The sequence below is a fragment of the Salvelinus fontinalis genome, chromosome 27 (genome assembly GCF_029448725.1).
Source record: "Salvelinus fontinalis isolate EN_2023a chromosome 27, ASM2944872v1, whole genome shotgun sequence".
In the NCBI taxonomy this organism is placed as follows: domain Eukaryota; kingdom Metazoa; phylum Chordata; class Actinopteri; order Salmoniformes; family Salmonidae; genus Salvelinus; species Salvelinus fontinalis.
The window spans coordinates 8,672,996-8,690,113 of record NC_074691.1 but is presented as its reverse complement, the minus strand read 5'-3'; the positions used below and the strand labels follow the sequence as shown (position 1 = coordinate 8,690,113).

The 17,118-nt window shown below is 42.5% G+C and overlaps 1 protein-coding gene across 1 annotated transcript in view; it reads left to right on the top strand.

Annotated features, from left to right (window-relative positions):
- The window catches only part of rngtt (RNA guanylyltransferase and 5'-phosphatase), a 158,841-nt gene that overhangs the window by 25,855 nt on the left and 115,868 nt on the right, over positions 1-17,118 (top strand). Inside the window, exons 10-11 of the mRNA XM_055884583.1 lie at positions 10,634-10,769; positions 13,446-13,517. Coding sequence (XP_055740558.1) covers positions 10,634-10,769; positions 13,446-13,517 — 208 coding nt within the window. The remainder of the gene's footprint in view (positions 1-10,633; positions 10,770-13,445; positions 13,518-17,118) is intronic.

Below are 17,118 nucleotides of genomic sequence, written 5' to 3'. Positions count from 1 at the left end.
AACATATGGATTTGAATTAGAATACGCATTAAATGTACCAAGAGTTGATATTTGCATTGGGCTGGCCCAAGCTTATGGTTTGTGCAACATTGCAATCTATGCTTAAGACCAACGCCTGGCTGTGGCTGTGTAAGAAGAGCGCCTGTATTTCTCACAGAATAGCAGCCGTTAATAGCAGCTCTGCCTTGTCTGCCAGTAGACTCTGCTGCTCACTATTGATGTGCAAAGCTGCTTGGTCTGATCTGAGGGTCACCGGGGGGGGGGGGGGGGGGGGGGGGGGGGCTGCTGTCGCTCAGGCCTCCGTCGAAACAATGGCCGTTTGTGCATCATTAGGATCAAAGCGCTGGAGAGATAAACCAGGGGGAAAAACTGCCTTACATAACCTCACTGGAGGACTGGGGCTGCAGGTGGAGAGGGATTTCTGCCAGTATGGATAATAGGTCATTTTGAATTGTAGTAGGGCCTACATTTTGGGGATCCATGATAGTTTGGCACCGGGTATACAGTGTCATTAGGATGGCTTGAAAGAGGGAGAGAGAGAGTGGTGGTGGGGGGTGGCTTATCCTTGACTGATGAGGAAGGGCCCTTCAGAGAGTGACAGCAGAGACATGGCTAACTGGCCAATTTTGATGGCAGGGGGACCACTTTGGCCCTGCAATAAATGTGTTTTTTTCCCTCTGTGGGTGTCATCTGCCCACTTCCAAAATATAGCTACACTCAATCTTTTGTTGGTTTTCCAAGAAGATCGGCCCAATTCAGAGAAAATATAGGGGTGGTGTCGTTTGAAATTGTACTCGTGCTGGAGAGATTGTCTCGACTCCTCAAACTTCATGTTTTCTGAAGCCATTGTATGCAAGGCCAGGCATAGCTGCATTAAAATCAAATGAGTCATTTTCAGTTCACCATAGGGTTCTTTGTCAGCTCCCTGACCAAGGCCCTACTCCCCCAATTTCTCAGTTTGACCGGGCGGCCAGCTCTAGGAAGAGTCGGTGGTTCCAAACTTTTCCATTCAAGAATAATCAAAGCCACTGTGTTCTTGGGGACCCTCATTGCTGCAGAAATGTTATGGTACCCTTCCCCAGATCTGTTCCCTGACACAATCCTGTCTCAGAGCTCTATGGACAATTCCTTCGACCTCATGGCTTTGTTTTTGCTCTGACATGTACTGTCAACTGTGGACCCTTATATAGACAGGTGTGTGCCTTTCCAAGTCATATCCAATCAATTGAATTTACCACAGCTGGACTCCAAGTTGTAGATTCATCTCAGGGATGATCAATGGAAACAGGATGCACCTGAGCTAAATTTTGAGTATCTTAGCAAAGGGTCTGAATACTTATGTAAATAAGGTATTTTGAATACATTTGCTAAAATGTATAACCTGTTTTCGCTTTGTTATTATGGGGTATTGTGTGTAGATTGAGGATGCACCTGTACACACTGCCCTATCCCATCTGGACAACATTAATACAGTTGAAGACGGAAGTTTACATACACCTTAGCCAAATACATTTAAACTCAGTTTTTCACAATTCCTGACATTTTATCCTAGTAAAAATTCCTTGTCTTAGGTCAGTTAGGATCACCACTTTATTTTAAGAATGTGAAATGGCAGAATAATAATAGTGATTTTATTTCAGCTTTTATTTCTTTCATCACGTTCCCAGTGGGTCAGAAGTTTACATACACTCAATTAGTATTTGGTAGCATTGCATTTAAATTGTATTACTTGGGTCAAATGTTTTGGGTAGGCTTCCACAAGCTTCCCACAATAAGTTGGGGTAATTTTGGCCCATTCGTCCTGACAGAGCTGGTGTAAGTGAGTCAGGTTTGTAGGCCTCCTTGCTCTCACACGCTTTTTCAGTTCTGCCCACAAATGTTCTATAGGTTTGAGGTCAGGGCTTTGTGATGGCCACTCCAATACCTTGACTTTGTTGTCCTTCAGCTATTTTGCCATAACTTTGGATGTATGCTTGGGGTCATTGTCCATTTGGAAGACCTATTTACGACCAAGCTTTAACTTCCTGACTGATGTCTTGTTGTTTCTTCAAAATATCCACATAATTTTCCTGCCTCATGGTGCCATATATTTTGTGAAGTGCACCAGTCCCTCCTGCAGCAAAGCACCCCCACAACATGATGCTGCCACCCCGTGCTTCACGGTTGGGATGGTGTTCTTCAGCTTGCAAGCATCCCCCTTTTTCCTACAAACATAACGATGGTCATTATGGCCAAACAGTTCTATTTTTGTTTCATCAGACCAGAGGACATTTCTCCAAAAAGTACGATCTTTGTCCCCATGTGCTGTTGCAAACTGTATTCTGGGGTTTTTATAGCGGTTTTTGAGCAGTGACTTCTTCGTTGCTGAGCGACCTTTCAGGTTATGTCGATATAGGACTCATTTTTACTGTGGATATACCCACGGCTCCAACGCAATCAAGTTTGCAGACGAAACAACAGTAGTATTCCTGATTACCAACAATGATGAGCTCCTACAGGGAGGAGGTGAAGGCCCTGGCGGAGTGGTGCCAGGAAAATAACTTCTCCCTCAACGTCAACAAAATGATGGAGCTGATCATGGACTTCAGGAAACAGCAGAGGGAGCATACCCCTATCCACATCCATGGGACCACAGTGGAGAAGACGAAAAGCTTCAAGTTCCTTGGCGTACACATCACTGACAATCTGAAATGGTCCACCCACACAGACAGTGTGGTGAAGAAGGCACAACCGCGCCTCTTCAACCTCAGGAGGCTGAAGAAATTTGGCTTGGCCACAAAGACCCTCACAAACTTTTACAGATACAGCCTGACAGGATGCTCTCAATTGTGTATCACTGCCTGGTACGGCATCTCCACCACCTGCAACCGCAGGGCTCTCCAGAAGGTGGTGCAGTCTGCCAAACGCATCACTGGGGGCACACTGCATGCCCTCCCTCCAAGACACTTACAGCACCCAATGTCACAGGAAGGCCAAAAATATTGTCAAGGACAGCCACCACCCGAGCCACGGACTGTTCACCCCGCTACCATCCAGAAGGTGCATCAGAGCTGGGACCGAGAGGATGAAAAAACAGCTTTCTCATTTCATATGTATATACTGTATGCTATTCTACTGTATTTTATTCAATGCCACTCCGACATTGCTCGTCCTAATATTTATATGTTTCTTAATTCCATTTTTTTTTAAACTTTTATATTTGTTTGTATTTTTGTGAATTGTTAGATACACTGTTGGAGCTAGGAACACAAGCATTTCGCTACACTCGCAATAACATCAGCTAAATATGTCTGTGACAAATAAAATTTGATTTGAAATGTCATCATTTTCCCCAAAAGTAGTGCACTGTTTAGGAAGTAAGGCCATTTAGGATACAGCCCTGGAGACCTGGGCCATTCTCACTGCCCAGTATTGATCCCCTCCAGTGGAGTAGAGGTGTGGAGGACTATTACAGCTCCACTTTCCAGGGCCCACCTGGAACCATTTCAATGTAATGATTAGAATGAGATTATACATCTGGCCCTGGCCCCAACACTGTTCTAAAAGTACTCCGTTTAGCTAGACGGGTTGTTCGCATTTGTAAATTGTGTGAAAGAGAAGGTCTATAGCCTACATCCCAACCAAGGCTGAAGGCCTTGGGGTAATCATGTGCGCCAGGCCCTGAAATTAACTTTTTGGTCCACCAGCCACTGTGGCAGGTTTAGTAGATTTATTTAAAAAAATAGACCAGACACTCAGATTACGTATCAGTCAAAATCCACCCCAAACAAATGGATGACCGTGCTTTGTAATGTTTCTAAAACAAGAACGGTATTAGTAAGAAGTAATGTGGATTATTGCTCAATTTCATTTCATTTTGTGACCCGAGTTAAAAGCTGCCCCTCTAAAGGTGGGATGTTACCGTGGTAACGTGTGTGTGTGAGAGAGAGATTTTGGATCTGACTACATACTAGTAGACAGTCATCACTAGTTACCACAGCCACAAAGTCAAGTAGCCTAGTAGTTAGAGCGTTAAACTAGTAACTGAGGTTGCAAGGTCGAATCCCCGAGCTGACGCGGTAAAATTCTGTCGTTCTGCCCTATGAAGAAGGCAGTTAACCCACTGTTCCTAGGCCGTCATTGAAAATAAGAATTTGTTCTTAACTGAATTGCCTAGTTAAATAAAGGTATATAAAAAAAATTAACCCAGTCTATTTCTAAAATGTATCATCTTAAAATGTTATTTTATACCTAACCTTATCCACACTGCTAACATTATGCTTAACCCTAACCTTAAGATCACATGATTTTTTACGGTATAGACAATTTTGGCTGTGCTCTCTAGTGGAAACCAAGTAGACGCCGTCTCTTCAGCTCCCGAGTGGCGCAGCGGTCTAAGGCACTGCATCTCAATGCTAGAAGCATCATTACAGACACCCTGGTTCGAATCCAGGCTGTATCACAACCGGCCCTAATTGGGAGTCCCGTAGGGCCCCGCACAATTGGCCCAGCGTTGTCCGGATTTGGCCGGTGTAGGACATTTCGCAAAAAAGTACGGTCTTTGTACCCATGGGCAGTTGCAAACCGTAGTCTGGCTTTTTTTATGGCGGTTTTTGAGCAGTGACTTCTTCGTTCCTGAGCGGCCTTTCAGGTTATGTTGATATAGGTCTCGTTTTACTGTGGATATAGATACTTTTGTACCTGTTTCCTCCAGCATCTTCACAAGGTCCTTTGCTGTTATTCTGTGATTGATTTGCACTTTTCACATTAAAGTAAGTTCATCTCTAGGAGACAGAACGCATCTCCTTCCTAAGCGGTATGACGGCTGCGTGGTCCCATGGTATATATACTTGTTTGTAGAGATGAACGTGGTACCTTCAGGCATTTGGAAATGGCTCCCAAGGATGAACCAGACTTGTGGAGGTCTACAATTTTTCTTCTGAGGCCTTGGTTGATTTCTTTTGATTTTCCCATGATGTCAAGCAAAGAGGCACTGAGTTTGAAGTTAGGCCTTGAAATACATCCACAGGTACACCTCCAATTGTCTCAAATGATGTCAATTAGCCTATCAGAAGCTTCTAAAGCCATGAGATAATTTTCTGGAATTTTCCAAGCTGTTTAAAGGCACTGTCAACTTAGTGTATGTAAACTTCGGACTCACTGGAATTGTGATAGATTATTTCACTGTCTGTAAGCAATTGTTGGAAAAATGACTTGTGTCGTGCACAAAGTAGATGTCCAAACTGACTTGCCAAAACTATAGTTTGTTAACAAGAAACTTGTGGAGTGGTTGAAAAACAAGTTTTAATGACTCCAACCTGTAAACTTATGTAAACTTCCGACTTCAACTGTATCTCTGTCACCACCACCAGTCTCCTCTCCATCTGTCACTGCATTTTAAAATGTGTTCACATCGCCAATCAATAGGCCAGTTCCGCCTTTGTGTTAATTTAGTAGTTTGCATAATAAGCCGGGTGCCATTAGCACTGCATGATTGCACTAATGTCATAAAGTGGTGTAATGGGGGGTGAGCTAATTTGCTCACTGGTTTAGGATGCGTTGATTAGGATACTTAACCTGTTGAGGACAGAGGGCGCCGTTTTCACTTTGGGGGAAAATCGTGCCCAATTTAAACGGCCTCGTACTCAATTCTTGCTCGTACAATATGCATATTATTATTACTATTGGATAGAAAACACTCTAGTTTCTAAAACCGTTTGAATTATATCTGTGAGTAAAACAGAACTCCCTTTGCAGCAAACTTCCTGACAGGAAGTGGAAAATCTGAAATCGATGCACTGTTCTAGGGCCTGCCTATTAAAGTCCTTGATATTTATTAGTTTAGATGCACTTCATACGTCTTCCACTAGATGGCGACAGGCAGTGAGAGAAGAAATGGAGTGTGTAACTTGATCTGGTGTCGAATAATAACTCTCGGCATGACGTGTCACCAGTTTCCTGTTTTCTGGAGAGCGCGTGAAGGGTCCTGGATTTGCCTTCTGATAAGCTGTCGTTATGGACGACTAATATCTCCGGCTTTGATTTTATTTGATACATGTGACAATATCATCGTAAAGTATGTTTTTTCAATATAGTTTAATCAGATTATTAAATTTTTTTCGGGAGTTTTGCCATGTTCCGTTCTCTGAGTTTGTTGACGATGGAGAGATTCGTGCCACTTGGCAAGTGTGCTTGCTAAATCGAGAGGGAAAACGGCAGTTCTAAAACCAAACAACGATTGTTCCCGACAAAGGACCCCTTGTACAACATTCTGATGGAAGATCAGCAAAAGTAGGACCCATTTTATGATGCTATTTCATAGATCTGTCGAACATGTTGTACTAGTCGTTTGCGCCCAGCTTTTGGGTACTCTCTCGCTATACCTAAGCTGGATGTCATAATGAAGTTATTTTTAGAATTCTAACACAGCGATTTTTTTTTATTTTATTTATTTTTATTTTACCGTTATTTTACCAGGTAAGTTGACTGAGAACACGTTCTCATTTGCAGCAACGACCTGGGGAGTAGTTACAGGGGAGAGGAGGGGGATGAATGAGCCAATTGTAAACTGATTGCATTAAGAACTAGTGTATCTATCATTTCCTATACAACATGTATTTTTTAGTTATGTTTATGAATAGTTACTTGGTCAGAATATGTGGGTCAGAAAAAGTGTCAGAAAAATATCCGGACGTTGTGTGAAAAAGATGCTACGTTAGCACAATGTATAACCACTGATTTCAGCTCTAAATATGCAAATTTTCGAACAAAACATAAGTGTATGTATAACCTGATGTTATAGGACTGTCATCTGATGAAGCTTATCAAGGTTAGTCAAAAATGATATATCTTGCTGGTTTATTCACTATCGCTAACGTGCCTATTGCTATCGCTAACGTGCTTTGATGAATGAATGCGGTAGTGTGGTAGGCTATTGTAGTAAGCTAATATAATGCTATATTGTGTTTTCGCTGTAAAACACTTAAACACTTAAAAAATCGGAAATATTGGCTGGATTCACAAGATGTTTGTCTTTAATTTGCTGTACACCATCAATTTTTCAGAAATGTTTTATGATGAGTATTTAGGTATTTGACGTTGGTGTCTGTAATTACTCTGGCTGCTTCGGTTCTATTTCTGACGGTAGCTGTGATTGTAGCTGCAATGTAAAACTGATTTATACCTCAAATATGCACTTTATTTTAACAAAACATAGATTTATTGTATAACATGTTATAAGACTCATCTGATGAAGTTGTTTCTTGGTTAGTTTGGTTGGTTCTTGGTTAGTTAGGTTGGCTTTGTGCATGCTACCTGTGCTGTGAAAAATGTCTGTCCTTCTTTGTATTTGGTGGTGAGCTAACATAAATATATGTGGTGTTTTCGCTGTAAAACATTTAAAAAATCGGACATGTTGACTGGATTCACAAGATGTGTATATTTCATTTGCTGTATTGGACTTGTTAATGTGTGAAAGTAAAATATTTCTAAAAAATATCTTTTGAATTTCGCGCTCTGCCTTTTCAGTGGAATGTGGGAGGAGTTCCGCTTGCGGAACGCCAGAGCCAGACAGGTTAACCTTTTTAGGAATAAAACCGGAAATGATACAGAGTTGCTCATTTAAAGCATCTTGCTTCACTCTACTTGGCATTTGCCGATGGAGAGAGAGCGGCGGCCAGTCGGCCTCCTGGAAGCATGAAACTGGATTCGTCAACTCTGCCATGTAATCATTGCTGAGCAGATTTCTTGTGTGTTGATTGTAAGAGGAAATGTGTGTGCGTGTTTGATCACATCCCCTCAGCTCTCATTAGGAACCTCCATACCCCTGGAATCAGATCAGGCATTTTGATGTTCTGTTGTTGACTTTCATGGGTTTCATTTTACGCATAACAGTTTTCCTGTTGACTGTAGATATTTTTTATTCAATTACCCAAACAGGTGCAGTTGGCTTGACAGCTTTTCTTTGCTCTTTGTTCTTTGCCATGCCCTCAATAAAATGCAATCCAATCTATGATTGCTGAGGTTGTTGGTGCATGTAGCCATTTTTCTATTTCAAACCTCTAACTGAAGGAGATTGTGACGAGCTTTGTGTTCGCACCAGTGTGTTGCCCCATATCTTGACAATACCTCGAGATCAGGACTCGCCAAACTCCGTTCCTAGAGAGCCACCATCCTGTAGGTTTTCGCTTCAACCCTAGTCTAGCACACCTGATTCTAATAATTAGCTTGTTGATAACCTGACCGAGGTTAGTTACAACTGGGGTTGGAGCGAAAACCCACAGCACTCCATGAACAGGGTTGGAGGGCCATGCGCTAGACTCAACTAGAGCAGTTCTTTCCAACTCCAGTCTTCCAGTACCTCCAACATCTTTTTGTTGTGGTCCCGGACAAGCACACCTGATTCTACTTGTCAATTAATCACTAAGCCCTTGACAATTTAAATCAGGTGTTTTTGTCTGGGGCTGCAACAAAAATGTGTGCTGTTGTGGGGTATTTGAGGACTGGAGTTAGGAAACACTGAACTAGAGCACTCAGACTTTATCCCCCTCCACTGCCTCTGTATCTTTCACCCAGATACCCCCACCTTAGTGTCTGTGGACTCTCCATCCTCTGTGTGTCTATGCGATGGGGGATACCATGGGTATCATAGGGGTTGTCCCATCCTTAACATACTGTACGTCCATCCCAAGTCCCCTTTGTCATCACAAACTTCTAGTTGGTCTCCACCACCACCACTGTTACCAAACAGATATCCTGTCGGAGACGGTGAGTAAGTGATTCACTGTCCACCCTTTTAAAAGTAGGTTTGTCTGAGTGTAAAAGCTGATGATCGCAGGTATGTAATTCAAGGAAATCTTTGTATCCTCCACTTCATCCCTCCACCTGGTTGGTGTGATGGAGGGATCAGTCAGTAATCAGACAGAGGTGTGACAGACTGCTAGCTACATAACAGTTGGGGTCTCCCTCTTCACCACCACATTCCGCATCTCTCTCGCCAGTCTCCTCTACCATCACCCATGTAAATATGTTGACTGGAGCAAGAGAGCCTGGGTCCTATCATATTTGCTTAGCAGCTTCTTAAAAAACTCAGATACACTGCAATGTCCTGTCTTTCATGCCTCTCTTTCTTGAGGATATTCTAATTAAACAAAGTTCAAAGCAGTAGGATTATCTGGTGTGGCACTGTGGGGATTTGAATGAGGACCGGTGTGTGTGTGTGTGTGTGTGTCCTATTGTGGCATTGAAAAAGTACTGTTCAAGAATCTGCAAGACCAAAGAGAAGGAGCGAGATAAGGACACCACTCCCCCTGAATGGCTTGATCAGTGGTGTATGTCCTTGCTTCTAGTCCTGTACTGCAGATGCAGTCAAAGAGCTTTCTTAAAGTTTCTCAGAATAAGAACATTAATATGCATCCACAGTATCTTGATAAAATGGTGAAGGACTGTGTTTGTACTGCAAGCTTGTGTGGTCTTCCTGAGGCCAAGGATAGTGCAGTGTATTTCTTAATGCAAACTAAGTCTCGTATCTCACCTGCAAATGCCCGAGGAACTAATTCAGGATTAGTGCTAAAACTTCCTCTATCAGTGAAACAACTCGCCTCTCCACTGCCTGTGAATGTAGCAGCACATTGTGCTATTTGAAGATAGAGCCATGTCTAACTGGAGGCTGGCACATTTGCATTGAAGCAGAGCTCCTTTAGGACATAACATCACAATACATCAGAGTCTGACTTTTTTGGTCATTCAGTTTTGTCAATAGAGGAGAGAATTGGTTTGAAAGTGTCTACGTGCACTAGAATATAATGCGGCTGTTTTTGTAAGTAGGGGTTGAGGTAAGTTTGGAGTTTGATTCTGTGTTGTTCCCCAGATACTCTATTAAAGGTGTAATGTTGCAGAAATCGATCTGTCATTTCCTGGTTGCAAAAATTCGAATAGTTTGCTTAATTTCAGTTCGTGACAAAACAAGCAGTCGTTGTGTAGAGAATTATTGTACCATCTAAACTGCTGTGAAATATATTTTCCATAACCAAAAATATAGTATTTTCAGCTGTTTGAAGCTGGTGTAGTAAACCGAACGTAAAAGATGCAAAAAAACTAAACATAACTGGAAGCATAGAAATATGCACATAGAACAGATCTACTACCGCTTCTTAGACTTGCTTTCAATGAGAATGACAGATCTATAACATATTTTTATGTGAATTTGCTGGGGTCACCCAAAAAGTTGAATATTGCAGCTTTAAATATTTAACCAATAGCTACCTGGACTATCTGCATTGACCCTTTTTGCACTAACATTTTTGACTTATCACATACTCTTTGTGAATTTGGTCGGGTTGCCAAAAAGTTGCATATTGCAGCTTTAACCCAACAAAGTTTTGATTTTTAACTGTAAGAAATGCAGTTGAATCTGCAGCTCTGAGTAATCTGGATGCAGCTGTTTGTCTGCTATAAAATGGCTGTCTGGCTTGGTTTTTAATCCATGTAAAAAGCCAATTCCAGTTGGAGTGAAACTTTGCCATCAATTTACAGCATTCAATATGTGTACTGCCTCTGCTTTGTTTGTTGAATGTTTGCTACTTACTAGTAAATAGTTGTTAACTTAAAGATGTTAAGTAAACTTGTTAAAGTTTCTTTGTTCTATTTTCCACAGGTATATGATGCTGATAAATGGGAAGAATGAGGTGCACATGATCGACAGAGACAACTCGGTGTTCCACATAGCCAACCTAGAATTCCCCTTTCGGAAAGACCTCCGCGTTCACTTAGCCAACACACTACTTGATGGGGTAAGTCCTTCACTCTGTCTGTGTGTGTCCTTCTCCCCCCCCCCCCCTACTCATATCGCCCTGCTGCTCCACCTACACATGACTGACAGCAAAAAGTAGCTGTTGTCAGCCTCCTTCCACACCAGGATAACCCTGTGGCTCCTATCAACACCTAGGCCTAGATGAGAACAGTGAGAGCAGTGAGCCTTTCACCCAGTCCGCCAGCACATCCAGTTTTACAAGACAGGAGGGGAATCACTGTTCGTAAATCATACCAGAAATACCGTAGATTCATCCGCCTTTATTCTGCTCTGTATTGCACTGTACTGCGTAGATACCTTCCCCCCCAGGAGGCTGTTTGTTAGTGGCTGTCATGTCTTCACCGTGTAATAACAGGCCAATCCGGGCTACTGGTGTTTTTGTACTAGAGAAGGTGTTCATTCCAAATATAGTGATATTCCCTGTTGGCCCTGGTCAAAGGTAGTGCACTATACAGGGAATAGGGTGCCGATTGGGACTTAGCCAGGTCCCAGCACTCCCCAAGCAGCAGGTGCACAAGACACCAGTCATTATCACCCTCCCTAATCGAAACCGGGGAGAAAAGAGGCTGGTTGCCATTATGCGTCATGTCGGTGTACAATGCCTGGTCTTCTGTACAGGAGCCCAATTATGTAGGGGGGGGGGGCTTGTTAGAGAGGTGAGTTTGCTTAGCCATCACTTTTCTCTAAGACGGACGTGTCTTTCATGCTCTGAGCAATATTGTTCTCAAGCATTTTCGGTAATTCAGTGACTGATTGAGATGGTGGGTTGTCTCTTTGTTTGGGCCTTTTGTGCAGGGAACACATTAGCAGGCTTTTGAAGCAGCTCCACTCTGCAGATGTGACAGTCTGTCTAGCCTGTCAAGGCTTCTTGGTGTCCTTTTTGTTATTGTGTTGTTTTTGATGACCGGTGCTAACAAAGTCCATGTCCAGAAAGAACCTGTGGCTAAACCATGACTCAGCTATGCTCAGTTTCATCCATAGATTCTTCATAGAATCTTACTAACATAATCTGCCTCTACCACAAGGCTTCTCTTGTGTGTTTGGAATTCATGTCAATGTTTTCAATGAACTCTACCCAGAGACCTAAAATGTCTTTTCATGTTTGCAGATATATTGCCTGTGGAGCTGTTGCTGCAGACATTCAATCACAAGCTTTTCTGTGGTAGTGGCTCTGCTGCTAGTCACTTTATCTTATTCGTACACCCCCACACACAATACATAACAGTTACTGCCTCAGTGTGCTGTACTGCTGCATGTACAGAGGTCAACTCACAGAGATACAACTATATTCATCCCCCAGAGCAATTCACTCAAGTGTTTGTTTTCTTTTATTTGTCTGCATTTGTACATTCACATTGGAGTAAATATTTTGAGTAAGATCCCTTCAAAGGACATAAACTGGAGTGAATTTGTACCATATTAGCTGTAAAGCAGTAGTTCCCTTGATGTTCCTACAGGTAATGTGTCAGAATGGCGATGCGTACTGTATGATGCTTAGCCTACGATATGATACCCATTGGGATACTATTCATATGTGTAACTCTGTGTTGTTGTCTGTTCACACTGCTATGCTTTATCTTGGCCAGGTCGCAGTTGCAAATGAGAACTTGTTCTCAACTAGCCTACCTGGTTAAATAAAGGTGAAACGCGCACTCTCTCGCACAAGAACGAACGCGAGCTCGATCTCGTTCGCTCGATCTCGTTCGCGCTCTCTCGTTCGTTCTCGCTCTCTCTCGCTCGTTCTCGCGCTCTCGCTCGTTCTCGCGTTCGTTATCGCTCGCTTGTTATCATTCTCTCTCGTTCTCGTTCTCTCTTGCTTCTCACCAGCTCTGAAGTACCTGATTCTCAACTCCACAATGTTGAATGATGAATGTGTAAATCTATTTCTAAATATATTGCTCTCTCTCGTATACACACTACCTTTCAAAAGTTTGGGGTCACTTAGAAATGTCTTTGTTTTTGAAAGAAAAGCATATTTTTCCCCATTAAAATAACATCAAATTGATCCGAAATACAGTGTAGACATTGTTAATGTTGTAAATGACTACTGTAGCTGGAAACGGCAGATTTTTATTTTTTAAATGGAATATCTACATAGGTGTACAGAGGCCCAGCAACCATCACTCCTGTGTTCCAATGGCATGTTGTTAGCTAATCCAAGTTTATCAATTTTAAAAGGCTCCCAAGTCCTCAACTGGCAGCCACCTCGTTGCATAACGTGGCTGTGAAACCCAGTCATGTGTCAGTTGGGCTTTTCACCAGCTCTGAAGTACTTGATTCTCAACTCCACAATGTTGAATGATGAATGTGTAAATCTATTTCTGCTGCCGTTCCCCATTCCTCTCCCTGGTACTCATCTCTGATGTGTGCCGCAGTCTGCCGTACGTACACCACAGGAGACACAGCCAACCCCTTTTTTAAGAGCGCTCAGTTTAACCCCCCCCCCCATCGTTGGACGGGCACTTTCCAGCATGCTCAGCTCCTCTCACTCTCTGTCTGATTGGACCACAAATTGAATTATTTATCTTAGAATGTGTCTCCCGTACACTGTTTTAGCATTATGCCCCCATCTCTCTTTCTCAGCCTCTGTCTCTGTGTCTTTCTCTCTCTCGGTTTCTGTCTGTTCTCATCACCCCCCTGTCTCTTGTTTCCACAGGAGATGATTATCGACAAGGTAAACGGCCAGCCCGTCCCGCGCTACCTGATCTATGACATCATCAAATTCAACGTGAGTAGTGCCATGCCCGTTCAGCAGAGATCTTGTTGCCCATGAATCTCCCCTACATCCCTGAAGAGGTGCCAGACATATCAGGTTGCAGTCAGTACGCCCAGGGTCAGTCAGTCCCCCATAACCACCAGGCCCATTAGCAGCCACTCTGCCCCCTGTTTTGACCTCGCTCTGGTCCCCTCTCTAGTCCACAGTGTCAGTGCCTGGTGATCCTGGTTAAGGACAGAATATAAATAGATCATCAGACCAGGGCTGGGCATGCGAGAGAAGCCCTGAGATAAAAACTGTCTAGAGTATTTCACTATCAACATTGTCAGTCCTGCCACTGTTCATGGTGGCAGACAGCAGCCTGTCTGTATGTCAGACTGATTAGTTCTGCCTGAGAGGAGAGAGCAGGAGAGGAGAGCAGCTCAGACTGCCTGCCCCCTCCAGACCTCGGCTCGCTGGTCAGCCAGCAGAGCTCAGTAAACCCTGATCATGAAGATCCTGGACACTGTCTGAGACCATCACAAGTGCTACGGTCTGAGGACTGAGCAGCCATTCTGAAATTGCTAAACAAGTTTGCAAAACTATTTTGTATATATCTCCATCACAGCAGTTTGAGTAGCCTCTTTGACCGCAAGCCTGTTTTATATTACGGCGGGCCTGTGACTTTCTGAATGCTTAACTGCATCCGCAAACTCCATATTTGTTTTTCTATCTCGCAAGTTCCGTTGTATGCACCAACTTCTGAATACACCCAGCTAAGGATCATTGAGCTTGAAACTGAAACTAATTATTATCAATTTACCGCTAATTAGTTGCCGGGGGGGGGGGGGGCGATAATTGCCACAGATCAATTTTCGGAGAATATTTGGTATAGAAGCGTAAGACTTCCTCCTAAATGGCATCCTGTACCCTACAAAGTGCACTACTTTTGACCAGTGCCCTATGGGTAGTGCAATATATAGGGTAATATTCAGAACGCACCTTGATTATGTATTCTCTGGCTTCATCCTCAGAACTCATTTTCACTGAGCTGTGTGATTGCCGCTGTTTTTTTCTCATGAGAAATGTTCTGTATGCTATTTTAAGAGCCTGAGTAAAACAAGGTGGTGGCAGATAGTGTTCCTACAACAGAAGGTTGATGGCACATTAATTGGGCAGGATGGGCTTGTGGTAATGGCTGGAGCGAAATAGTTGGAATGGTATCAAATACATCAATCGCATGGTTTCCATGTGTTGGATGCCATTACAATTGCTCCGTTCCAACCATTATTGTGAGCCGTCCTTCACACAGCAGCCTCCACTGGTTCCTACTGATGTCTAATGAACTTATAGCTAGTGCTGATGCCTAGGGCTGGGCAACATGGCATATATTACACACCTACACACTACCGTTCAAACGTTTGGGGTCACTTAGAAATGTCCTTGTTTTTGCAAGAAAAGCAACAACAAAAAATCCCCCATTTTTTTAAAAATAAAAAAAAGTAATGATCAGAAATAGTGTAGACATTGTTAATGTTGCAAATGACTATTGTAGCTGGAAACAGCAGATTTTTTTATGGAATATCTCCATTTATCAGCAGCCATCACTCCTGTGTTCCAATGGCACGTTGTGTTAGCTAATCTAAGTTTATCATTTTAAAAGGCTCACAAGTCCTCAACTGGCAGCTTCATTAAATAGTACCCGTTAAACACCAGTCTCAACGACAACAGTGAAGAGGCGACTCCGGGATGCTGGTCTTCTAGGCAGAGTTCCTCTGTCCAGCGTCTGTGTTCTTTTGCCCATCTTAATCTTTTCTTTTTATTGGCCAGTCTGAGATGTGTCTTTTTCTTTGCAACTCTGCCTAGAAGGCCAGCATCCCGGAGTCACCTCTTCACTGTTGATTTTGAGATTGGTGTTTTGCGGGTACTATTTAATGAAGCTGCCAGTTGAGGACTCGTGAGGCGTCTGTTTCTCCTCTTTCTATTCTGGTTAGAGCCAGTTTGCTCTGTTATGTGAAGGGAGTAGTATACTGCATTGTACAAGATCTTCAGTTTCTTGACAATTTCTCGCATGGAATAGCCTTCATTTCTCAGAACAAGAATAGACTGAGTTTCAAAAGAAAGTTCTTTGTTTCTGGACATTTTGAGCCTGTAATCGAAACCACAAATGCTGATGCTCCAGATACTCAACTAGTCTAAAGATGGCCAGTTTTATTGCCGCTTTAATCAGGACAACAGTTTTCAGATGTAATTGCAAAAGGGTTTTCTAATGATCAATTAGCCTTTTTAAAAATGATAAACTTGGATTAGCTAACACAACGTGCCATTGGAACACAGGAGTGTTAGTTGCTGATAATGGGCCTCTGTACGCCTATGTACATATTCCATAGAAAATCAGCCTGTTCCAACTACAATACTCGGTAACATTGTCTACACTATTTCTGATCAATATGACTCAAAATTTTCGAACGGTTGTTTGTGTGTGTCACAATATTTTTTTCACATTTTTGACAGGATGACAGTATTTTATGTTTTTGAGTAATACAAATTCTAAATTTGCTTTGAGTTGTGTATGACCCTAGGGTGGCAACACATTCTAAGTGTTTTCAGTGGGGCTTTCTCCATTTTGATTGTTTTATACTGTTCAGTCACAATTCATCCAAAGTTGATCTCATTTGATATAATTTCCATGTAGGACTGCACGATATGGGAAAAAAGTCTAGGCCTTATTTTTAACCAAATATTTCGATTTGACTTGCGATTTAGATCAAAACACTAGGGTTAACTGTTGGAATCGTTGAAATATAAATATTTTTTTAGTTGGAAATATATTTTATAGTTGGAATGTAAAAGTGGGCCCTTTTGAATACAGTGTTTGACATGGCAACGAATAAAAATGCCATGGAGGTGTTCACAGAATTAGGAATTAGAATACTAATAGGATCACTATGGCGGTGTTATTGTGACAGGGTAGGAACCAAAGTGTTGGTAAGTGTTTCCCAGGGGAATGGGACCCTATAATCTTTGGCTAACATATTCATGCTTCGCCTATTCCTCTGTGATTTTAGAACATACTGTTGCACAAACAGCATGCTAATTTAGGCCTACACCAGCACTACTATCAGGCTGTATTAGCCGTATGTTTGCTCTAACTCAGTACATTTATTATAGCCAGCCTACTTGCGATTAGCATTAGCAGCTAACATGATTTATTTTAGCCACAACTTGCTAAGAAAAGACACTAGCTCTTTGCAGACAGTTCTATACACAAACTAATTGTGTAATTATAGAACGCTTGTGGATTTATATTAAGAAGCAAAGTGGAAAGTAATATTGTTGTTGTCAACATATTGTTGCATCTGCTGCATTGACCATTGACCACCGTCGGCAAATTATCTTGTGGTCGAGCAACACCAACTGCACTCCTTGAATGACGGGGTGGGTTTGGTGAGTGAGAGGGAGGGAGGGAGGGAGGGAGGGAGGGAGACAACTGAACTATCAGAGTAAACTATAAAAACAAAGTGGTGTATCACATTTAACAAACCAAACATTGAAATACTGTTTTATTGAAATGTAAAGTAAAAACCCGAAATGGACCGCGCGCCAATACCGGTACAGTTGAAGTTCGAAGTTT